The 26,052-nt window shown below is 39.4% G+C and overlaps 1 protein-coding gene across 4 annotated transcripts in view; it reads right to left on the bottom strand.

The window, feature by feature from the left end:
* Positions 1-26,052, bottom strand: part of LOC143039903 (ATP-dependent RNA helicase DDX54-like) — a 214,081-nt gene that overhangs the window by 151,907 nt on the left and 36,122 nt on the right. For 3 of the 4 annotated variants that reach the window (XM_076210248.1, XM_076210244.1, XM_076210247.1), the window contains exons 1-4: positions 21,274-21,295; positions 15,791-15,930; positions 2,425-2,502; positions 1,861-2,028 (exon numbers count right to left, since the gene is read on the bottom strand). In XM_076210248.1, the coding sequence (XP_076066363.1) occupies positions 1,861-2,028; positions 2,425-2,502; positions 15,791-15,930; positions 21,274-21,280 (393 nt within the window). In that variant the 5' untranslated portion in view covers positions 21,281-21,295. Of the gene's footprint in view, positions 1-1,860; positions 2,029-2,424; positions 2,503-15,790; positions 15,931-21,273; positions 21,296-26,052 lie in introns of those variants that run through there. The other variant, XM_076210246.1, reaches the window with a different exon arrangement.

The raw sequence follows: 26,052 nt of genomic DNA, 5'->3' as shown, positions 1-26,052 counted from the left end.
AGCACTTTAGCCTAGGCTACACCAGGCCTACCTAGCCTCCATATAAGCAAATTAAACTTCCATCATTTTTGAACTTACGTCGTGTCTCCTGGAATCAATTAACAACTTAAAGTGAGGTGTACCTGTACATCTCATTTCTTTTTGGCTATCTCCCTTGAAAGGGGGAAAAAGCCTTGGTATATGTATGTACTTATTCTTTCCAAAGCTCTTCCTACACTCTTAATTTCCTTTCTATCAGGTAATGACCTAACAATCCCCTAAAAACATTTCCATTAACCTTCCAATCCTCCCTTTGGGTACTACTACATATTCCATTAATGACCTCTCAACTGCCCTCCCCTTCGCCATTCTTTCCCATACTGTATATACATACATATACCAAGGACTTTTTTCCCCCTTATAAGGAAGGTAGCCAAAAAACAAAGGCATAAAAACCACTCCCACCCATTCCATCCCCTACATCATACTCCATTCCCCTCCACCCTCTTCCCTCCTGGATGACGGGTCATCCCTGCATCTTGTCCACTGACCTGGGTCAGAAGCAGTGTCGCAAGGCACAGCACATCCACAGCAAGGCCGCTTCATTAAATCAACGACCCCCACTCTCCATCCCATTGTGCAGAAAGGGAGAAGACAGGGAGAAATTCCTTCGGGCTGTGTCAAATTTTTCTCACACACATTCCCTTACCTCCCCATCTCCCACCCTTCCACCTCATGGATCACAACATCATCCATATACAACCATTCTCCATTTACCACTGTCTTCTGTCCTCTCCCATCCTTCCTCAATAGACACTCCCCTCTTCCCCAAAGCCCCCATCACCCTATCCATCCATCTCATCCTAGGTCGACCCCTCATGTTCACTCCTTCCACACCTCTTTTACTAGTCTTTCTTCACTCATTCTTTCCATGTGTCCAAACCATCCTAATACTCTTTAATCCACCATATCTCCCAATTCCCTTTCCACCCCCGTTCTCTTCCTCACTTCATTTCTCACTCTAGCCTAGTAACCCCTATCATACTTCTCAGACACCTCATCTCTTAACACAATCAAACTCCTTCTCTCTTATGTTCCATGTTTCTGCCACATACAGTGCTGTCGGCACAATCACTCCTTCATACAATCTCTTAGCATCCATTCCCAAATGTCTATTTCTCTTTACACTTTTTAATCCAAGGCATTTACTTGTTTTTCTCAATCTACATCCTACCTCCACCTCCATTCCTCCCTTTTCTGCCACATTCACACCCAAGTATTTAAAACTATCCACTTCCTCCAGTCTCTCTCCCTTAATACTCACTTCCAGTCTGCTGCCACTTTCACCCCTTGTACATCTCATCACCTTACTTTTACCCACATACTGTATATACTTATGCTTATTCCTCTTTTTTTAAACACTGTTTAAAATCACCAATTCCTTTTTGAAATAGAATTTATCATTATCTTAACCCCACTGGGCCCTCCCACAGGTTTGTCATGGAAGAAATGTTGGGGCATTATCTATGTTGTGCCATTTGAGTGTTTTAGACACTGGACTATTGGAAGAAAAGGGGCACACCAATTGTCAGGTTTAGTATGACAGACTAGAGGAAAAATATTTCAAATTAACATAAACAGATCCTAGACCTAATCTACAGAAAATGGGTGTAAGCCCCTCAGGGTTGCACCTCAAGCTGTGAGTGTTCATAGGTTTTGAAAAAGGGCAGCAGGAAGAGGATTCTCTAATACATCCATCTTGCAGGACCACATGTTGGTCCTAATCATTGCTACCTGTGTAGGGAAGAAAAGTGTATTATAAAAGCACCTGTAACTTGGGATGATAAATAAGAAATAGGATATAATTCCAGTTTGGTTTACCTGTAAAGCTAACTCTCTTGTAGGTGAGAGAATAAGAGCTCTGGCCCCTGCTTTAGCCATATGCATCTTCAGACGTTCAAACAAGGGAATGAGAAAACAAGCAGTCTTGCCACTGCCTGTGCGTGCCATTGCTACCACATCTCTTCTTTCTAAAATAACTGGGATGGTCTGCAGAGAAAATGTAATAATTTGTAGTATTAGAAAAAATCCAAATATGCATGTTTATAAACAAAATGTAAATAGTTTTCATAAATAACAATTCTCATACAGTATTTTAATTATATCATTTGAATGAACTATGAATACAACTGTGGTTAGAGTTTTATCAAGAGATCTTGATATGCTTCTTCTTTCACATGGTAAGAAATTTCCCCTTCTTGCAGGGTCCTGTTAGTATTCAGGATGTTTTCTTTGCAAAAAGATGGGTGGGCCAAATGGGAAACTACTATCACTATTACTTCTACTACTACTACTACTATTATTATTATTATTATTACAAAAATATGAAAAGAAGAAAAAATCTTTATTGTACGAGTCAAGGCCTGAACAAAATCAACTAATTACCTTCCTTTGAATGGGAGTTGGCACTTTGTATCCTTTCTTCATTATTCCTCGGTACACATTATGACTTAGGCCCATTACCTGAAAGTAATAGTCATACTGTAGGATTTCATCAATAGTATTTGGAACCAATCAAAATATTGCCCTGGTTCTTTCCTGCACAAGCAAATTGTACCACACGTAATCACCACATGAAAGATGATAAACACCTCTTCCAAGATTACCCTTCTCCAACCTTACCCAAAAAACAACACATCTCTTTATTGAGTGACTTGTATGCTAATTTCATAGCTATTTCTATTTACCAGGGAGCCTTGGCTTATCTTGTGCAGGAGACTCAGAACTTCCAAGGAAATCAGCCACAGCAAATGACCCAGCCTATGTTATTCAGTGAAGAGATTTTGTGAATTTCTTTTGAGTGATTGGGGAAGAATATTGTGGGTTTAGGAAAGTAAGAGGATACATAGATATTTTTTATTTATTTTGGAGTAAGGCAAATATATATATATTTTTTTTTTCCAAAATGTATGGATGACTTTTCAGCTTGAAACTGGAGGAGGGATAAGAGATGTGTTGCAGATGCATGGGATTGGGGGATGGAGGTTGAGATAAATCAACAGATTTTACCAGAGTAATAAAGTGAGTAGCTTAAGGTGGGGATGCACCAGGGCTGTGTAATGTCACTGGGTAAATGAATAAGGTGGTACAAGAGGTAAATGTGAGGATGTGATGGTCAGGACTTTCAAGATGGTGAGAATGAAGGGAAGTAGGAGATAAGCCAGTTATTGTTTTTAGACAACATAACATTTGTGAGTGGGTCAGAGAAGGGGCTGAGGCAGCCAGTAGCAAGATTGAGAGAATACATGAAAAGAAAATTGAAAGTAAATAGGGGCAAAATTCTATGTATATACCAATAGGCTTCTTCCCTATTTATAAGGGAAATAGCCAACCAAGGCATGAACCCCCCCATCTATCAATCATTTCCCTTTTATCTTAGCTCCTTGTGGATGAGGGGTCATCCCTGTCCCCTGCCCACATCAGATGCAATGCAGCAGGACACAGTACTTCCACAACAGGGCCTTCCACTTAATTTAAATGGCACCTTGCCTCTTTGTTTCCTCATGCAAAAAAGGAGCAGCCAAGAAGAAAGCCCTTCAGGCCATGTCAATCTATATTCAATTCACAACCATTCTCTATTACACTTACCACTTTCCTACTCCTTCCCCTACTCTTACTTGGTACTCCCCACAAGTTTACTGCATCAATTTTTGCCTTCCACACTCTTTGTTTGTCTTTCCTCATTCATTCTTTCCATGTGCCAAAATAATCCTAGCATTCTTTCATCTACCCTATCTGACAGCTCTCTCTCCACCCACTGCTCTCCCCCTCACCTCTTTATTCTCTATTCATCCTCCTAAAACCCACCATACTTCCCCAACGCTTCATCTCTAGGCAGAAGAGATATTTAATCCTCCTTTCTACCTTCATTAAATTCCTGGTCTCTGCCTTTTACAGTGTCACAGGCACAATCGTCCCTTCATACAGTCTTTTCCCATCCACACCGAGATACCCATTTCTCATGACATTTTTCATTTCCCAAAGAAACTTGCTTCCCTCACACTAGTTTACCCACACCCACACAAGAGGACAGGATGGCAGTGAGTTGGAGGTAAATTTTTAAGGAAAGGGGCTGGAGAAAACAGAAAGTTGTATGTATTCAGGATTAAATGTTCCAAGAAACAGGAGCAGGGATGAGGGTGAATTACTGAGTAAGGGAAGTGAATTCATGTCTTGGAGGAATGAAGTGTCATGAAAAATAGGTATCTGGGGATGAACACAAAGGGGTGATTGTGCCTAAGATACTGTATGTGGCAATTTTGAAATTTAAGGAAGGCAGAATGAAGTTTAAATGTGTTTGAAATGAAGTGTTTAAGAAGTTTGGTGGGGGTTTTGAGGATGTGAGAAATGAGGAGGAAAAGTGGAGTGGGGGGTGGAAAGAGAGCTGATATGGTTAACCGAGAATACAAGCATAAATTGTGTGGAAGTCAAAGATGGATGGAGCAAATTTAATGGGAAGACTGACAATGAGATGGATGGATGGAGAGGGTGAAGGGGGCCTTGGGTAAAGTGGGAGGTGTGCTGAGCAGAAATGGGAGAAGACAAGAGGTATTTACCATTTACCCAGTTGTATTTTACAGGAAGGGAGCTATGCTCATAGTGACCCACTTTTGTATCTTTCAGTATCCAGTTTACTATTAAATTCTAGTATAGTTTTTGCACTCACTGTTTTCTCATCCAATTTGTTTCAGATATCTACCACTCTGTGTGGGAAGCTATTCTTTCTCAGATCTCTTCTGTAACTATCCTTTTTTAAGTTTCTTTTCATGTCCTCTTGTTTTTCTCTTATCCCACTTTAATAAATCATCTCTATCAAGGACTTCCATCCCTTTCATAATTCTGTAGATGGTTAGTAGATCTCTTTCTCTTCTTTGTTCCAGCGAAGATGTGAGTGGAGTGGTTGTGAATAAATAAATCAATGCAACTCAAAGGAATTTTTTCTTGTCCTCTGTAAATTCTTTTGTGAATGAGGGGGCAGAGTTGCCATGTAATGAAATGGAGGTAAACCAGCTTCAGCTGTTGGGCACAGATGTGGAAATGCAGTGTCTTGCTGCATTGCTTCTGACCCGGGCTGTGGGCAAGAGATAGGGATGGCCCTTCCAAAGTGCTAAGATAAAAGGGACAACATATGAGTGTTGGGTAGGTGTGGGATGGGTGAAGGGTTGGTGTATGCCTTGACAACCTCCCTTATATGGGGGAAAGGCCCTTTTGATACATGTGTATATGTATATGTTTTGAATGAGTGTTGGGATAAACAGTACAAGCCAGATTTAACAAATTCCCAATTAGCTGAACCCTGATCTAATGGAAATTTAAAATCAAGAGTGGAATATCCTGGTTTATTGGTAAATTTTTTGCTAAATCGGGAGCTTTTCCGTTATCTGGTTGTGCACATGAAATACATTGTGTATTACAATTGTCACATAGTAGTGTCACACAATAGGTTATGTAGCAGTGTCTTGCAGTAGCTTATGTAAGTTGTGTTAGGTAATGCTCATCTATGTATCCCTACAAGAGTTATATAATGTTGTATTTACCTAGGTGTACCTAGTTGTATTTTGTGAGAAGAGAGCTATGCTCCTAGAGACCCCCTTTTGTATCTTTCTGCATCCAGTTTTTTTTAGTCATGTTTAGTTTTAACCCCTTCCATACGGTGCCGCACACGTAGGCGTCATGGGGAGCGAGTGTATTCGCGAGGCTGCCATATCGGCGTCTTGATTATATTTATTGTAGTCGCCCCTCCATAATGACATTCTTTCTAATTCTTTTGTAATCGCATTTTCTATGGTTATCAAAATTCACGGGTGAAGAGAGAACGATCGATATAAGCGGTGACTATATTTTATGATGCGAGTATTATCACGACACGTCGTACGGCTGGCATTGGCTGCTGCCACCGAGATCTAAGTCCATGACGCCTACGTGTGCGGCACCGTATGGAAGGGGTTAACACTCATTGTTTCCTCATTCAGTTTATTCCAGATATCTATCACTCTATGTGGGAAGCTATTCTTTTTCTGATCTCTTCTGTAACTGTCTTTCTTAACTTTCTTCTTGTGTCCTCTTGTATTTCTTCTGTCCCATTTTAGTAGGTCATCCCTATCAAGAATTTCCATCCCTTTCATAATTCTGTAAATTGTTAGCAAATCATCTCTTTCTCTTCGTTGTTCTAGGGTTGGTAGATTTAGTTTATCCAATCTTTGTCCGTAGTTTAGGTTTTTTTGGAACTAGGTGTTCATAGTGATGCTGCATATTCCAATTTTGGTCTTATCAGTGTAACTAGTATTTTCTCTACCATGTGGTCAAAGGCTACTTTCATTGATCTTAAGAACTTAAAAGTTTCTCCAACTAATTTGTTGACATGTTTGTCTGGTGTCATGTCATTTGAGATAGTTACTCCTAGGTCTCTTTCCGAGTTTACTTTTTTAACTTCCTTTGTACCAATTTTATATTTAACCCAAGATTCTATTTTTGCTTTTTCCAAATTCCATTATACTACATTTCTTAATGTTGAAGTTCATGTCACTCTTCTGACTCCAGACTTTGTCCAGGTCTTCTTGGAAAGATTTGCAGTCTTTCTCGGTACTTACTCTCTTTAACAGTTTTGCATTATCTGCAAACAAGTTCATATAACATTCCATGCCTTCATCCATATCATTTATATAAATAGCAAACATTATTGGTGTCAATACAGAGCATTAGGGGTCTCTGCTTATCATATCTTCTCAATTTGAGTTCTTGTCTCTAAATACCACCCTCATTTTTCTTCCATTCAAGAAATATTTCATCCATTCTAATAATTTTCCTTGTATTCCACCTATTTTCTTAATTTTTCTGAGTAGCTTTTTGTGTGGTATTTTGTCAAAAGCCTTTTGTAAGTCCAAGAAAGCACAATCTGCCCATCTGTCTCTTTCTTGTATTATTTCTATTATCTTGAGTAAAAGCATATTAAGTTTGTAGTACATGATCTTCCACTTCTAAAACCATATTGTTTAGGGTTTAGTATATTGTTCTATTCCAAGTGTTTAATCCATTCATTTTTAATAACTTTGTATGATGGGGGTTACTAGGCTAGATAGAGTGAGAAATAAGGAGGTGAGGAGGAGAACAGGGGTGGAAAGAAAGTTGGGAGATAGGGTTGATGAAAGAGTATTAGGATGGTTTGGACACATGGAAAGAATGAGTGAAGAAAGACTAGTAAAAGAGGTATGGAAGGCAGATGTGGAGGGAGTGAACATGAGGGGACCTCCTAGGATGAGGTGGATGGATGGGGTGATGGGGGCTTTGAGGAAGAGGGGAATGTCTGTTGAGGAAGGACGAGAGAGGACATGGAATGGGTGGAATGGAATGGAATGGACATGGAATGGGTGGGGGGACTGGGGGTGAGGTAGTATGTGTGAGCAAAATTTGACACAGCCCAAAGGGATTTCTCTCCGTCTTCTCCTTTTATGCATGGGGGGATGGAGAGGGGGGGGTCACCGATTTAATAAAGCAGCCTTGCTGTGGATGTGCTGTGTCTTGCAACACTGCTTCTGACCCAGGGCAGTGGACAAGGTGCAGGGATGACCCGTCATCCAGGAGGTGCTAAGATGAGAGGGAGGGTGGAGGGGTGTGGAGTGTATTCAGGGATGGAATGGGTGGGAATGATTTTATGCCTTTTCCTTTTTGGCTATCTCCCTTGTAAGGGGGAAAAAGCCTTGGTATATGTATGTAACTTTGCTATTGTGCTTGTAAGGGATACCAGTCTATAGCTTGTTGGAATTTCTTTGTCTCCTCCTTTGTATATTGGTACAATATTTGCATTTTGCAGTCATTTGGATTGCCACTGAAATGCCTCCTACTACTGGATAATGCCCCAGCACATCCCCTCGACATGCAGGCACATCTTCCCCAACACCTGGATTTCATTACAATTAAATTCCTGCCTCTGAACACCACTTCCATTCTGCAACCAATGGACCAGCAGGTCATTTCTAATTTCAAGAAGCTGTACACACGTTATGTTTGAACGCTGCTTCAGCGCTACCACCGACACAGACCTAATCCTGCGAGAATTTTGGAAGTCCCACTACAACATCTTGCACTGTGTCAAGATGATTAGCAAGAGCTGGGAGCAGGTTACCATCAGGACTCTACAGGCAGTGTGGAAGAAGCTTTGGCCATCATTAGGTAGGGAGCGGGACTTCAAGGGCTCTAAGCCTGCTGGTCCATTGGTCATCTTGGACATCGTTGTGCTAGGGAGGGACCTGGGCCTGGAGATGGAGGACAGGGATGTCGAGGAGTTAGTAGGAGAGCACGAGGATGAACTGACCACCGAGGAGCTGAAGGAGCTACATCAGGATCAGGTTACTGAACTGGCCTGGGAACAGCAAGAGGTTGAGGGAGACAACGATTGTGTTTAGGGCCCCACCACGGGGGAGGTGAAGGAGGCCTGTGTAATGTGGAGGAAGCTCTATGATTTCGTGGAGGTCACACACCCGGACCAAACACTAATGAGCCATGTTGCAGGCCAAATGAATTGGTCATGCCTCACTACCACCAAATCCTACAAACACGGCACCAGCAAGCAACCATCACAGAGTTCTTCCAGACTCATGCCAAATGACAGCACCCTGATGAGGGTTCTGCTCCAGCTGAAGGAGCACCTCTTTCAGAGGGGGGCCAGTAAGCCCCCACCACTCCACCACCTCCTCACTCCCATCCCCCTATGCCAGCTGCAAGCCTTACCATCTATAGGTATAAAAGACTGCTTTTTTCATTATATTTCTTACCTTGTAAGTGGTCTTTAAGATTGATTTTTTGGCATTAATGTTGCAGGATCATAATCATACCTATTTATGTCCATTTGGTGATGGGCTTCATCATATCAGAGGGAAAAAAGTAGAATTTTTCAAGGTCGGGAATGGATTAATTGAATTAACATTGATTTCAATGTGAAATAGTGTTTCCATTTATGCGAATTTCTATTTACGTGGTGTACAGAACGGATTAATCATTTTAATAGAGGTGCCACTATATTTACAGAACTTCAGCCTCCATGCGATAATGCTTTTATATATCCTAGATAAAAATGGATGTGACTTTTGGCTTTTTCAGGTAAAAAATCATGGGAAGAAGTACACTAACATATGAAAATATGAAAAAGTTGTTTTTTGAATAGGTCTCAGCTCCCATGTTCTAGACTTTGTACTATTCAGTGGCCTGGAGGTAAATTTTCATTTGAATAATCCAAATCTAAGAGGCATGTGACCCTGCTGAAAAGAGAAAGATTACATAACAGAGTACAATGTTCTTCATTAATAATAACAGAAACCAAATATTGGAATAAAAAAAAAATGAAGAGGAAAGAAATATTCATCATTTCACTAATGGAATTTAGGTCATAGCTAGAGACATATTGATATAGCTATAGATCGACAGACAGACATATAAATACAGGGAGGCCAGAGAGAGGAGAGAATATTAGAAGAGAAAAGGAAAAAGAGGAGAGAAAAAGAGAAGTAGGGTGGAAGAGAAAGTGAGAGGAGGGAGGGGGGAGGAAGAAATAGGTATGTGTATACATGTATATAAAATATATATATATATATATATATATATATATATATATATATATATACACACACACACACACACACATATATATATATATATATATATATATATATATATATATATATGTACATATATATATACACACACACACACTTTCGTCAAATGGACGGCGAGAATTAGTGTACCGAAGAAAAAGGAAAATCTATGTGGATCTCAACGTCCATGAAGTGCCTTATTGTATTTATAGGGAAGGGGAAAGCTCGTGGTGTAGTGGGGGAGTGATAGGGAAGAAGGGAAGGGATTATTGAGGGAAATGGAAGGAAATAAGGAAGAGAGGGAGGCCAGGCGTCTTGTAAACAAGAGGCAGACCGACAATAATGATTTTGGTGACGACGGGATCAACAAAAATGTAAAGATTAGAAGTATAGATAAGAGCAGCACAGTGGAGGGTGATGATAGTAGTTCCCAGGGATTTAAAGAGGGTGGGGGGGGGGATACCAACCTCCCCTGATTGGCAAGACTAGAGAAACTTGATAAGATGACAGAACATTGGGAAAACAGGTTCAGTTACGTAGCCAAAATTGCGCAGAGTTGAAAAATTGGAAGAACTAGAGAAGGCGAACAAAAATTTAACTAATGAAATAGAAGAATTAAAAAGACAGTTAAAAGACGTAAAAGAGGAGAATGAAGAATTAAAGAGGAATAATAAAGACAACAAAGAGGCCATAGCAAAGGAAGCACAGGGTTGGAAAAAAATCCAGGAAAACAGTAAAGTTGCATTTACTGACATAATTAAACAGCAAATGAGAGAACAAACTGAAGACTCAGTTATCAAAGTGATGAGACAGAAGGAGATTATAGTAAAAGACTTAGCAGATAAAAAGAAATGTATAATTATATTAGGAATGGAAGAGAAACATAACCTAGATAGAACTTCAAGAATCAATGAGGAAAACGTAAGCAGTTTACTAGAATTAGTTCAGGAAGATGAACCTGAAATCATGAAACAAATTGAAGAGATGTATAGACTCGGAAAGTATAGTACAGATAAGACAAGACCAATTAAGATTAAATTCAGGTCACAAACAACGGCAGAGAATATCTTAACAAAAACAGGGAAACTAGCAGCAAGTGAATATAAACAGGTATGGATAAAAAGAGAAATGAATAAAGAGGAAAGAGAGGAGGAAAAATTAAAAGACATGAAGCTAAGGAAAAAAACGAGATGAGAACAGAGTCAGACAAAGAGAAATTCTATTGGAGAGTAGTGAATATGCAAGTAAGGAAATACAACATACTAGAGAAAAACAAAAGGGAAACAGAGAATACAATGGAAGTGGCAGAAAACTAAGAGTATCTTACACAAATATAGCTGGATTAATAACAGGGTTGAATGAGCTGAATGATTATCTGAAGGAAAAAGAATTGGACATAATGGGAATTGTAGAAACAAAATTAAAAGGTCCACTACCACCCAACAGTGTAGGACATGATGCATATAATTATTGGATTAGAAACAGAGAGACAAAGCAAGGGGGTGGAGTTATGTTCCTGACTAAGAAGGATATAAACGTGAGGTGTGTCACATATGGAAAGAATACAGTAGAGATGATTATGATTGAAGTGGAAGACAGAGATAAGAAGAGCAGAAAGTTTGTGATAAATTATGTGCCTCCAAAAACAGCCTCGTGGGAAGAGAGTGAACATAAAAGTATGTTAGAAGACACAAAGATAACATTAACCCCTTCCATACGGTGCCGCACACGTAGGCGTCATGAGGAGCAAGTGGATTCGCGACGCTGCCATATCGGCGTCTTGATTATATTTATTGTAGTCGCCCCTGTGTTTTTACATTCTCCCAAATGCGCCCTGAATCCCATTCTCTGTGGTTTTCAAAATTAGCGGGGTGAAAGAGAGAACAATCGATATAAGCGGTGACTATATTTTATGATGCGAATATTATTACGTTACGTCATACGGCTGGCATTGGCTGCTGCCCGCGAGATTTAAGTCCCGTACTGAAGTGGTTAAATAAGATAATGGAAGATGGAGGAATAGTTATGATGGGCGACTTTAATTGCAAAGAAGTCTGCTGGGAAGAGATGACAGTAAAGGGTGGAGACGGCTCATGGGGAAATGTTCTACTCGAGATGATTATTGACCATACAATGACACAGTGGATACAGGAGAACACTAGGTATAGAAATGAAGAAACATCGAGACTAGACTTAATAATTACATCTGAACCTAGAATAGTGGAAAAGATTGAATATAAAACACCATTAAGTAAAAGTGACCACATATTGATTGAACTGGAACTAAATGAGGAAAAATACATGAAAAGAAATGAACAATATAGAAAAGGAAGAATGTATGAAAAAACAAACTTTGATAAAATAAGAGAATTCTTTCAAAAAGAAAACTGGGAAGGAATATACATAGAAGAAACAACAGTGGAAGAGAAATGGAATATTTTGACAAAAATTTATTAAAAAAAAAAAAAAAAAAAAAAAAAAAAAAAAAAAAAAAAAAAAAAAAAAAAAAAAAAAAAAAAAAAAAAAAAAAAAAAAAAAAAAGGAGTGGAAAAGTATGTCCCAAGACAAAAACAAGAAAAAGAATATGTAAAGTGCTGGTACAACAAAAATTGTAGGGAGTTAAAAGACAAAAGAGACAAAGCTTGGACCAAATGGAAGAAAGACAAGACCTGAAAAATGGAAAATATATACCTGTTATAGAAATGAATATGTACAAGCGTGCAGAGAGGAAAAGAGAAAATATGAAAAAGATGTCATAGAAAAATGTAAAGATCAATCAAAACTATTTTACAGATTTGTAAACAACAAACTGAAAAACAAACAAGATTTGGAGAAATTAAGACAAGGAGTTGAATACACAGAGGAAATAGAAATGGTGGAAATTATGAACAAACATTCTAAATCAGTGTTTACAAGGTAGAACATACAACCTGAAGAGATCGAATGGAAAGAGAAAGTCCCCCCTATGAAAGAAATAGAAGTAACAAAGAATGAAATATTGAAACACTTGAGTAATCTTGATGTCAGAAAATTGCATGGACCAGATGAAATAGCAAACTGGATTTTAAAAGAATGCAGGAATGAACTGGCAAAATACATAGCATAATAAACAGTTCCTTGAAAGAGGGAAAAGTTCCAGAAGATTGGAAAAAAGCAAATATAGTACCTATATATAAAGGGGGAAATAAAGAAGACCCTACCAACTATAGACCAGTCTCTCTAACAAGTACAATAGCAAATTTTGTAAAAGAATTATCAAAAGTAGATGGGTAAAATATTTAGAAAAAAAAAAAAAAAAATGTGCTAAATCCAAGGCAATTTGGGTTCAGACAAGGACGATCATGTGTCACCAATTTAATATGTTTCTATTCAAGGCTAATAGATATAATACAAGAAAGAGATGGATGGGCTGATTGTACATTTCTAGACCTAAAAAAAGCTTTTGACAAAGTACCACATAAGAAGTTGCTTAAGAAATTAGAAACTTTAAGAGGAATACAGGGCAAACTGCTTAAATGGATGGAAGACTTTTTGCAAGAAAGAAAAATGAGAGTAGTGATAAGAGACAAACACTCAAAATGGGATGAAGTAATAAGCGGTGTTCCACAAGGAACAGTTCTGGCCCCAATAATGGCCCCAATAATGAGAGGATTAGGAGAGGAACAGAAGGAGTAATTGGTGAGGAACAGTGTGGTTTTAGGACGGGTAGAGGTTGTGTAGATCAGATCTTTGTGGTAAGACAGATATGTGAGAAAGCTATAGGAAAGGGGAAGGATGTTTTTTGGGCTTTTATGGATCTGGAAAAGGCTTATGATAGGGTAGACAGAAAGGCACTGTGGGAGGTTATGCAGATTTATGGGATAGGAGGAAAGCTTTTGGGAGCTGTCAAGAGTTTTTATGTGAGTAGTAGAGCATGTGTTAGGATTGGAAATGGAGAGAGTGAGTGGTTTGAAGTAAAGGTGGGACTTCGTCAAGGATGCGTTATGTCGCCCTGGCTGTTCAACTTATACATGGATGGGGTGGTGCGAGAGGTGAATGCTAGGGTAGTGAGTCAGGGATTGGAGATGGTTAAAGAAAATGGAGAAAAGTGGGAGGTGAGCCAGCTGTTGTTTGCGGACGATACTGCGCTTGTGGCAGGGTCAGAGGAGGGATTGAGGAAGCTGGTGGCAGAGTTTGGGAGAGTATGTGATAGAAGAAAACTAAAGATAAATGTGGGTAAAAGTAAGGTGATGAGATGTACAAGGGGTGAAAGTGGCAGTAGACTGGAAGTGAACATTAAGGGAGAGCGACTGGAGGAAGTGGATAGTTTTAGATACTTGGGTGCAAGTGTAGCAGGAAAAGGTGGAGTGAAGGTGGAGGTAGAATGTAGATTGAGAGAAGCGAGTAAATGCCTTGGTGGTTTAAAGAGTGTAATGAGAAATAGACATTTGGGAATGGATGCGAAGAGGAGACTGTATGAAGGAGTGATTGTGCCAACAGCACTGTATGGGGCAGAAACGTGGAACATAAGAGAAGAAGAGAGAAGGAGTTTGAATGTGTTTGAGATGAGGTGTCTGAGAAGTATGGCGGGGGTTACTAGGCTAGATAGAATGAGAAATGAGGAGGTGAGGAGGAGAACAGGGGTGAAAAAGGATTTGGGAGAGAGGGTTGATGAAAGAATATTAGGATGGTTTGGACACATGGAAAGAATGAGTGAAGAAAGACTAGTAAAAGAGGTATGGAAGGCAGATGTGGAGGGAGTGAACATGAGGGGACGTCCTAGGATGAGGTGGATGGATGGGGTGAAGGGGGCTTTGGGGAAGAGGGGAATGTCTGTTGAGGAAGGAAGGGAGAGGACGGAAGACAGAGGTGAGTGGAGAATGGTTGTATATGGATGATGTTGTGACTGCATGAGGAGAAATGGGCGGGGGGGTGGGGGGTGGGGTAGTATGTGTGAGTAAATTTTGACGCAGCCCGAAGGGATTTCTCCCCGTCCTCTCCTTATATGCAAAGGGGGACGGAGAGGGGGGGTCGCCGATTAAATGAAGCGGCCTTGCTGTGGATGTACTGTGTCTTGCGACACTGCTTCTGACCCAGGGCGGTGGGCGGGGTGCAGGGATGACCCGTCATCCAGGAGGTGCTCAGATGAGAGGAAGGGTGGGAGGGGTGTGGAGTGTATTTGGGGATGAAATGGGTGGGAGTGTTTTTATGCCTTTCCCTTTTTGGCTACCTCCCTTGGAAGGGGGAAAAAGCCTTGGTATATGTATGTATGTATATATATTAATGATATGGATGAAGGAATTGAAAGTTATATGAGCTTCTTTGCAGATGATACAAAATTGTTGAAAAAAGTGAACACTGAAGAAGATTGTGAGTCACTACAGTGATCTAAATAAAGTATGGGAATGGAGTGGGAAGTGGGAGATGGAGTTCAACACTAAAAAGTGTAGTATAATGGAATTTGGAAAAAGCAAAAACAGAATAACAGGATCATATAAATTGGGAGAAGGAATAAAAAAAGTAGAAAATGAGGACCTGGGAGTCATTGTTATGAATAATATGTTACCTGAGAAACATATAAGATTTTTGGAGAACAATCAAAGTGGCATTTACATACCTGGATGAAGAAATGGTGAAGGAAATTCTAATCACTCTGATAAGACCAAGATTGGAATATGCAGCAACGATGTGGTCACCAAGTACAAAAAAAAAGTATAAAAAACTTGAAAGAATACAAAGAGCAATTACAAAATTGGCACCAACACTCAAAACTATCATATGAAGAGAGACTAGCAAAACTTGGACTACAGACACTAGAGCAAAGAAGAGAGAGGAGATTTGATAGCTATTTACAGAATCATGAAAGGCATAGAAATTATTGATAGAGAGAACCTGATAAAATGGGATGATAGAAATACAAGAGGACACGGAAAGAAAATCAAGAAAGACAGCTGTAGAAGAGTTCTGAAAAAGAACAGCTTTCCTCACAGAGTAATAGATAGTTGGAACAAGTTAGATGAGAAAGTGGTGTTTGCAAAAACAATACATGAATTTATAGTTTAGATAAAATGAGATATGAAGATGGGACACCACGAGCATAGCTCTCCTTCCTGTAAAATACATCTAGGTAAATACACACAAGAGGAAATGGGAAAGAAAATTAATATTTCACAGTTTTTACATACCTGGAATCCACCAGATTTCTTTTTTTTTCTGTTTTGATTTGCAACCAATTTTGAGGTGTCCATTTCCCCTTCTGATGCATAACCATCCACTGGGGCATCAGCAACACCCCAAATATCCTTTTCTTTAACCATGATGGCACCTGTGGATTAAACAATCAAATCTGAGCACAATTTGCCAACATTTATATAATGTGCTAAGTATGTACAAATGTACTCAACAAGTACATTCTGGGATACTTTGTATGTATATATGTACACACATACATACATATTTACCTAGTTGTATTTTACGGGACGGGAGCTATGCTCGGGTCACTATGAGCATAACTCCCATCCCATAAAATACAACTAGGTAAATATATATATATTAGCTTCGATGCCACTAAGACTTGGGCACTTGTGTTATTATTCCGTAGGCCCCATGCCTTCTCCTTCTCTTAAGTATGTTTCCACCAAATCTTCTATAATCAGAGTTAAAGTTTCTTGATGGGTTGAATTAAAATGGAGGTATAGTTTTCAGGGATCCTCTTACATCCCACCAAGCTGCCTTAGCTCCAACGTCACTATTTAATTCATCCAATAATTTTGAACATTACAAATAAGTGCCACCCTTCTAGGGCATGACTTTACCTCCATGCACCAATAATTTTTCTCCATCCTTTTCTCCAATCAGAAAGACTGTTATACTGTCTCAGAAATCTTGTTTATGCAAGCAGAATGAGCTCTGTGTTTACATTCAGTCACATCAGCACCTCTTGATATCCTAATCTATATTTACAAATACAAGATGGTAACTCTGGCATTCTGCAAATCTGCAACTATACAACTTGCAGTCAGCCATTACAACCTAATAAGACTTACATTCCTCTCCACCTACCCCTCTATCTACCTGCCTCTTACAGGGCTCGGCAGCTACCCTTGGTCGTCCCGACCAATGATATCTACTGCCCTCTTACAGGGCTCGGCACTGAAGTATCGCAAACCATCTAGCAAGTATGCCCCTAAGATTCTTATGCTTAAATAAGTTCCGAATAGCTGTATGATCAGTCCATACTCTGATTGGATATCCCAGTATCATATCTCTAAAACTTTCTAATGAATATATCACTGCTAATATTTCAAAGTTCCATTTCTCTCTTGCATAAGTATTCCTCCTAATCCTATGTCAGATGCATCAATGCAAAGAATGAATTCTTGATCATAGTCTGGAAATATTAAAATTGGAGAACTCATGAGTTTATCTTTCAACTTATCAAAAGCTTCCTGTTGTAAGGTCCCCACATGAACTTTGAGTTCTTCCTCAACAAAGAACTTAATGGATTAGCAATGTCAGCATATCATTGAATAAATTTTCTATAATATCCTGTCAATCTTAAAAAGCTTCTAACCTTGTCTACATTGGTTGGAACTGGAAAATTCTTCACTGCTTCAACTTTTGAATTCACTGTATTAAGTCCATGTCTATCTTAAGTCCCAAATAACTAAAACTGTCTTGCAAGAACTTACATTTTTCAAGTTTTACTTTCAATCCTGCTTCAACTAGTCTTGAGAATATCAAATCTAATTTCTTAAAGTGCTCAACCGCTGTCCGGGAAACTATTAAAATGTCATCTAGGAATACACTGGCAGTGTTTCCTAACAATCCATCTAGAATTGTATTCATTAATATCAATGGTTAGAAGACTGTGGTGTTGATTACTTCAAAAAATGGCTTGGAAATTCTCCAGACCTAAATCCCATTGAGCACGTATGGCATATAATTAAAAAAGAGCTTCAAGATCGTGACGTCTCCACTGTAGCTAAGCTAAAAACAGAAATACAGGATATTTGGGATAATATTATTCCTCAACACATACAAAACCTGGCAAGATGCATCCCGGCACGTTTGGAGAAGGTCATAAAGCTTAAAGGAAAATCGCTTGGTAAATAAGGTATGTAATAAGCCATTTATAGGTCTTTAAATGATTATTTAAATGTCACAAGTGTTTACATTTGTGTCTCATTAATTACGCGCCCAAACTTTTCGCGGCCACTGTATATACACATATACATATATATATACAGTCAAACCTCGAAAGCCCGGACCCTCGCATGACAGGTCGAAATGAACAAAGGGCGGACTTTTCAAGCAACGTTTCCTATTTGTCCGGTAGGTGGCAGCAATGGCCGTACACGTATACTCAAACCCGGCCCAGTCAAGCCGCCACCAGGGCTGTCGTTTCGTAGAATTTTGTACCAAAACGTAGTAAAATAGCGGCATGTGGCAACTGCACAAGGACATGAGGAAATTTTTTCTACATAGCGGGCTGTTAAAAACATTGAAAAACTCAAACTTTTGTTTAAAAATCATAGAACCAAGTTATCAAATAATAAATGGTACATCAAAATATGACTTTTATTGGTAATTATGTTACTTATAAAATATTATACCCCAAAAGATACGTTTTTTCACAGTGTAGGAAAAAATTCGACGCTAAAGTTTCAGCTTTCTTTTAGCACCGGGGCTGCCATTTCATAGAATTTTGTACCAAAACGTAGTAGAATAGCAGCATGTGGCAACTGCACAAGGACATAAGGAATTTTTTTCTACATATCAGCGGGCTGTTAAAAACATTCAAAAACTCAAACTTTTGTTTAAAAATCATAGAACTAGTTATCAAATAATAAATGGTACATCAAAATATGACTTTTATTGGTAATTGTGTTACTTATAAAATATTATACCCCAAAAGATACGTTTCTACGGTGTACAAAAAAAGTCTACGCTAAAGTTTCAGCTTTCTTTTAGCGATAATATATAAAAAAAATTATATCTTACTGAATATGTTAGGGCATGGGGGCCTTATATACATTCAAGAATAAACAAAACAAAACAAAAAATAGAACCAACATTTTGTCAAAGTTTGACAAGTATATATCTTGCTACGAAAGTCTGCACACGCCCGAGAAAAATGTATGTCCCGGTATGGCAACACTCCCATTCTACACGGCAGTGTACAAAACACGGCAACCCTGGCCGCCACCACTGTCCCGCGTGCATACCTTCCGATATTGACAGTGTACGTAATAAAAAATACAGTACAGTACATTAACATGCCTGTATTACAGTTATTATTACAGAATCATTAGTATTATAGTATTATTCATATGTGTTTCTATGCCATATCATACATTACCTATACGTACACCGCTACGAAAACCTATGGGTGTCAGGGCGACATTTTCGATTACCGGACTTTTGGCATGACCGGACCGCCCTTCCCCCCAATTAGTCTGGGCTTTCGAGGTTCAACTGTATATACACACACTGAATGGTCCCCAGTGCAGATATTAATCTTTTTTCAACCACATTAACTTTTTACTTTTAATTCCATGTCATCACGAACGAGACTAACAATGCGTTCATCAACGAGGGCATTGCTAGTCTCATTTGTGATGACATGGAATTAAAAGTAAAAAGTTAATGTGGTTGAAAAAAGATATATATAGATTGACCTCTCACTAACGGACACCGCATTACCGGATATCGGATGCAACGGACAAAATCCCCTGGTCCAGTGCGACAGTCTAAATTTCGCGGGTAGGGTGAATGCGTCCGTTAGTTAGGCTTTTGTCCACTGAGTGGCTGATGGCATGATGGCGCGCACTTTGTTTTGTTTACTAGTTAACAAGATCGTGATGTCAGAGGTGCGCCAGGCTATTGACACGCTCATAACTTACGTTGATCTCTCTGCTAACGGTGACATTCAGGCTTATTATGAACACTTTAAGAGAATTACTGATTCGTGAACAGTATCAGAAAGGGAAACAGTTAAAATTGGACTCCTTTTTCAAGCAGAAAACCACTCCAAATCAACGGATTATTCACATCAACGGACACCGTTACCCCCCTTTTAGTCCATTAGAGGTAAATCTGTATATATATATACAGACGCTCCTCAACTTACGTTTTAGTTACGTTCCGAACGGCCGAACGTGACATGAAAATGAACGCAAGTTGTTACTGTACGTTCCAGTAATGTATGACCGTTCATACTGTACTATACATCCATAAATTCTATTACCGTATCTTATAAAACACCCCTAAATCATTAATTATAAACATAACATTGTAAAAAAAAAAAAAACATTAATTTCAAATAATTTCAAGCAACATAAAGTGAGATGGTGGAGGAGCAAGAGGAGGGGGAGGAGGAAGAGGAGGAGGCAAGGCACGTTCAGTCTGTCGTTTGTGCCATGTAAACAATGGACACAGCGTCATGGGTAAGTATCGTTTGCACGTCTTGTACTACGGAGAGCATGCTAAACTCAAAAATTCACTCTTTTTTTATACTCAGTTCAAATGTAAAATCGAAAAAACGTAAAACGAATGAATGTAAGTAGAGGAGCGTCTGTATATATATACATATATTTTTCCCATGTATGGGGGAAAAAGTATGTATGTATATATATATATATATATGTACAGCCCTTGTCCTGAAAGAAAATGCAAGTGAGCAAGAAAGTACTCTCCTAATTTTTTCTCCATAACTGCTAGGCGAGCACTTTTTTCATGCTGTTGGAACTGAATCACAACTCACTAAACAGAGATGTCTTTCTTTTTTCCATAACATGTGAATATTATAAGAGACCTACCTGTGTCCTTAATAGTAAGTGGGAGATATTAAATTGCTTCTGCATTTTTATGTAGCTGTCTTGTCTTTGAACAGCCAGGGCATTATGTCACCCTGGCTGTTCAATTTATGCTTGGATGGGCTGGTGCGAGAGGTGGATGCAAGGGTAGTGGGTCAGAGATTGGAGATGGTTAAAGAATGGAGTGAAAGAATGAGTGAAGAAAGAATAGTAAAAGAGGTGTGGAAGGTAGAGGTGGAAGGAGTGATCATGAGGGGGCGACCTAGGATGAGATGGATGGATGGGGTAAAAGGGGCATTGGGAAAGAGGGGAATGTCTGTTGAGGAAGGACGAGAGAGGACAAAAGATAGGGGTGAATGGAGAAGGGTTATGTATGTATGATGCTGTGATGCATGAGGGGGAGTGGGTGGGGGAGTATGTATGAGAAATAAATTGACGCAGCCCAAAGGGATTTCTCCCCGTCTTCTCCTTTTCTGCATGATAGGACGGAGAGGGGGGTCCCCGATTTAATGAAGCAGCCTTGGTATGGATGTGCTGTGTCTTACAACACTGCTTCTGACCCAGGGCAGTGGACAAGATACAGGAATAACCCATCATCCAGGAGGTGCTAAGATAGGAGGGAGGGAAGAGGGTAGATGGGAGTGGAGTATGTAGGGGATGGAATGGGTGGGAGTGGTTTCTATGCTTATATTTTTCTGGCTACCTCCCTTGTAAGGGGGAAAAAGCCTTTGGTATATATATATATGTATGTCTTGTCTTTGTTGTTTAGTACTTAGCCTTGAACTTTACATGTTTTAGTTAATACTCATTATGTATTCCCTATTGGTAGAGGAACTAACCCACCCACTCACCTTGCATGTCTGTCCTATGTAGATTTAGTCTCCTTGTAGTTGCATGCACCTTCCTTCACCTCCACCTTTACTCAATTTCCTTGGTGATAGTTATAGTGCTGTGTTTACCACTGGTTGTTCCTGCCTTTGTACACAAATGACACATGCCCTATCTCAGGTTGCACCTTACAAAAGTTCAAGCACCAAAGCCCTGGAACAAGTTAGGCTTACTCAATGAATATACAACAATGCTTGGTGTCATAGACTAGCCTCTGTGTTCGAGTTGATATATCAAATCTTGGCCGTGATTTGAACAGTTCCTCAATCCAGTAGCTAGTATGATAATTTGCCTCTTAAAGGCATTTTCTCACTCCACAAGGACAGTGAAAAGGTGAGGTGCTTAACTATTTAATTCACACGATATACAAGTTACCTTAGCCAGGTGTATATGGGATACACACAGGGCACAAGCGAGAGAGTCAGAGAGATGCCACTGGTCGTGTCTCTTATTTACCAAAGACTGCACAACACAGTGCCAATGGCAAGTGCCAGTTTATCATAAATATATACCTAACTTACTTTTATTTGCCTGGCTTAACCCCTTCCATACGGTGATGCCTACGTAGGCATCATGAGGAGCAAGTGGGTACACGAGGATGCCATATCGGCATCTTGATTATATTTATTGTAGTTGTACCCGTGTGACCCCCATACTCTGTAAACTGGCTTCATCATATTTTCTATGGTTATCAAAATTCAAGGGTGAAAGAGAGAACGATCGATACAGCGGTGACTTTATTTTCTATAATGCGAGTATTATGACGCAACATCGTACGTCTGGCAGCTAATGCTGCCCGCGAGATTTTGGCCCGGCATGAAGTGGTTAACACAAACTATCCACTTATTTTTTTATGTTTATGTGAAGGCTTACAATTGATCAATTTCTAGTTATCTAACAAAAAATGAAAACACCTATAATAATGTGGATGCTACTTCTTTGAGTCATCATTCATGACAACCTCCGAACTCAGACAGAAGTGTCCAAGTCGTGTACTCCTCCACTGCTGGTCTGTAAGTCCTCCTGCAACTGGGGCACTCACATGAGAAAAAGCCTAATTCACAAGCCTTATCAACCAATTTCAGATAACCTACTAATTGGTTGAATTTAACATCAATAGGCATTTTCATTTAGGATAGCAAGCTAATATGGCTCATGCTAAATGTGGCTTATGGTGCTCTATTCATGTTTCTTTGTGTCAGTGACACATCATGGAACATGTTACTCTTCATTTCAAATTTAGGCGTGCTGCTTGGTGCGGCCACAAAAATGAGTGCCTTAAAATACAAGCCCTGTATATACATACATACATATACCAAAGGCTTTTTCCCCTTTACATGGGGGGGTAGCCAAAAAGAAAAGGCATAGAAAACACTCACACCCATTCCATTTCCTATATATTCCACTCCCCTCCACCCTCATCCCCTCCCTCTTATCTTGGCACTTCCTGGATGACGGGTCATCCCTGCATCCTGTCCACTGCCCTGGGTCAGAAGCAGTGTTGCAAGACACAGCACATCCACAGCAAGGCCGCTTCATAAACTTGGCGACCCCCCCTCTCCGTCCCCTCATGCAGAAAAGGAGAAGACGGGGGGAAATCCCTTTGGGCTGCATCAATTTTTTTTTTTTTCATACATACTTCCTCATCCCCCATCTCCCACCCACTCCCCCCTCATGCATCACAGCATCATCCAAACACAACCCTTCTCCATTCACCATCATATCCGGAGATGTCCCAAGAGAATGGAAGCTAGCTAACATTACTCCCATATTCAAAAAAGGTGACAAAAAGAAACCAAAAACTATAGGCCTATAAGTTTGACTTCAATCGTAGGAAAAATAATGGAAACTATCATCAGAGATGCTATTGAACATCATTTAGAAAGTAATCGTTTGATAAATGATAGCCAGCATGGTTTCAGATGGAAACATTCTTGCGTGACTGACTCGAATTCTACAACACAGTTATCTCGAATTATGACAACAGAAACAATATAGATTTAATGTATCTAGACTTTGCAAAAGCTTTTGATACCATCCCACACGAAAGACTACTTACTAAATTAGCTTCACACGGAATAAATGGTAGCCTGTTAAGTTGGACTAAATTGGTTGAATGATCGAAATTGAAAACAGTGTTGTTTTAAATGGAAAAACTTCTAGATGGAAAATGTTACAAGTGGAGTTCCTCAGGGTTCCATTCTTGGGCCACTTCTATTCATAGTATATACAAATGATATAGACCATGGACTAAAACTTACTGTTTCCAAATTTGCTGATGATACAAAACTGTGCGGAATGGCAAATGATCACTTAAATCAATTAGATATTCAAGAAGATTTAGATAAATTACAACAATGGTCTGAAAAGTGCCTAATGAAATTTAACACAAGTAAATGCAAGGTAATGCACATAGGTAAAAATAACAGTACGTACAATTACAAGTTATTTGGAAATTCGTTAACAAAAGTGGATAGAGAAAAAGATCTCGGCGTAATTATCAGTAACGATCTCAAATCATCCAAGCAGTGTATTTCAGCCTCTAAGAAAGCAAATAAGATTCTAGGACTGATTGTGCGATCTTTTGATTTGAAAAGTCCATCACTCATTAACAAGCTATATAAATCGTTAGTTCGTCCACATTTGGAATATGCTGTTTCTGTATGGTCACCGAATCTCATTAAAGACATTGACAGACTGGAAAAAGTACAACAGCGAGCCACAAAACTGATTCCAAATATCAAAAAGAAATCATACGAAAATTGACTAAAACATATGAATCTGTTTTTCCTAAAAAAGCATAGACTCAGAGGTGACTTGATACAGATCTTTAAAATTCTAAAGTGAATTGACATCAAAAGTGACCAAATTTTCAAATTGAATGAGAATCAGACAAGAAACAATGGTTTCAAGCTGTCCGGAAATAGATTCAATTTGGAAGTAGGTAGAAACAACTTCGCCAACCGTGTAGTTAATGAATGGAATAAACTTCCTGCAGAGGCAGTGCAATGTAGTTCAGTTTGAAGCTTTAAGAATCATTTAGAAAAACACCTAAGCAAGATGCTGTAATGATTATAGTTTTTATATTTGTTTTTGTTTTGTTATCATTTGTCTGTCTGATTTTCATTTATTATTAGTTATATGTCAATTTATTATTTACTATTTACTTTTGTTTATTATTTAACTATACCTATGCATTTATTTATGTATTTTATTTGTTATTTACATTATTATAGTTTTTATTTATTAATTTATTATGATTTTTTTTCGCATCCGACCTAGATATGGACCAAAAGGTCTCCTGTCGGCATGCTCCGCCTTTGTAATCCTTTGTAATCCCCTATCTTCTGTCCACCTCCCGTCCTTCCTCCACAGACTTTCCTCTCTTTTGTACTGCCCCTTCCACTCCATCCATCCATCTCATCCTAGGATGCCCACTCATATTCACTCCTTCCACACTTACTAATCATTTTCCACTCATTCTTTCCATGTGTCCAAACCATCCCAATACTGTACCCTTTCATCAACCCTATCTCCCAGCTCCCTTTCCACCCCTGTTCTCCTCACCTCATTTCTCACTCTATCCAGCCTAGTAACCCCTATCATACTTCTCAGACATTCCATCTCAAACACATTCAAACTCCTTCTCTCCTCTCTTATGTTCCATGTTTCTGCCCCATACAGTGCTGCTGGCACAATCACTCCTTTATATAACCTCTTCTTAGCATCCATCCCCAGATGTCTATTTCTCATTACACTTTTTAATCCACCAAAGCATTTACTCGCTTCTCTCAATCTACATTCTACCTCCACCTGCAATCATCCCTTTCCTGCCACATTTGCACTGAAGTATCTAAAACTATCCACTTCCTCTAGTCTTTCACCCTTTATGCTCTCTTCCAGCCTGCTGTCACTCTTTCCCCTTGTACATCTCATCACCTTAATTTAGCCCACATTTATCTTCAGTTTCCTTCTTTCACACACCTTCTCAAACTCTGTCACTAACTTCCTCAATCCCTCCTCTGATCCTGCTACAAGCGCAGTGTCGTCCGCAAACAACAACTGGCTTGCCTCCCACTTTTCTCCATTTTCTTTACCATCTCAAACCCCTGACCCACCACCCTTGCATTCACCTCTCGCACCACCCCATCCATGTAAAGATTGAACAGCCAGGGCGACATAACACATCCATGACGAAGTCCCAACTTTACCTCAAACCATTCACTCTCTCCATTTCTAATCCTAACACAAGCTCTACTACTCTCGTAAAAACTCTTGGCTGCTCTTAACCTCTTCAGTATGGGCCTTAAATCTTGCGGGCAGCAGCCGATGCCAGCCGTACGACGTGTCGTAATAATACTTGCATCATAAAATATAGTCACCGCTTATTTCGATTGTTCTCTCTTTCACCCGTGAATTTTGATAACCATAGAAAATGTGATTACAGACAGTTTAGAGAGTATGTCATTACGGAGGGGCAACTACAATAAATATAATCAAGACGCCGATATGGCAGCCTCCTGTATCCACTTGCTCCTCATGACGCCTACGTATGCGGCACCGTATGGAAGGGGTTAACAGCTTTCCTCCTATCCCATATATCTGCAGTACCTCCCACAGTGCCTTCCTGTCTACCCTGTCGTAAGCCTTTTCCAGATCCATAAAAGCCCAAAAAGCATCCTTAACTTTTCCTATAGCTTTCTCACATATCTGTCTTAACACAAAAATCTGATCTACACAAC

This window comes from Oratosquilla oratoria, chromosome 27 (genome assembly GCF_046742065.1).
Source record: "Oratosquilla oratoria isolate Oo_2021 chromosome 27, ASM4674206v1, whole genome shotgun sequence".
Taxonomy (NCBI): domain Eukaryota; kingdom Metazoa; phylum Arthropoda; class Malacostraca; order Stomatopoda; family Squillidae; genus Oratosquilla; species Oratosquilla oratoria.
This window is presented reverse-complemented; position numbering and strand designations above follow the sequence as displayed.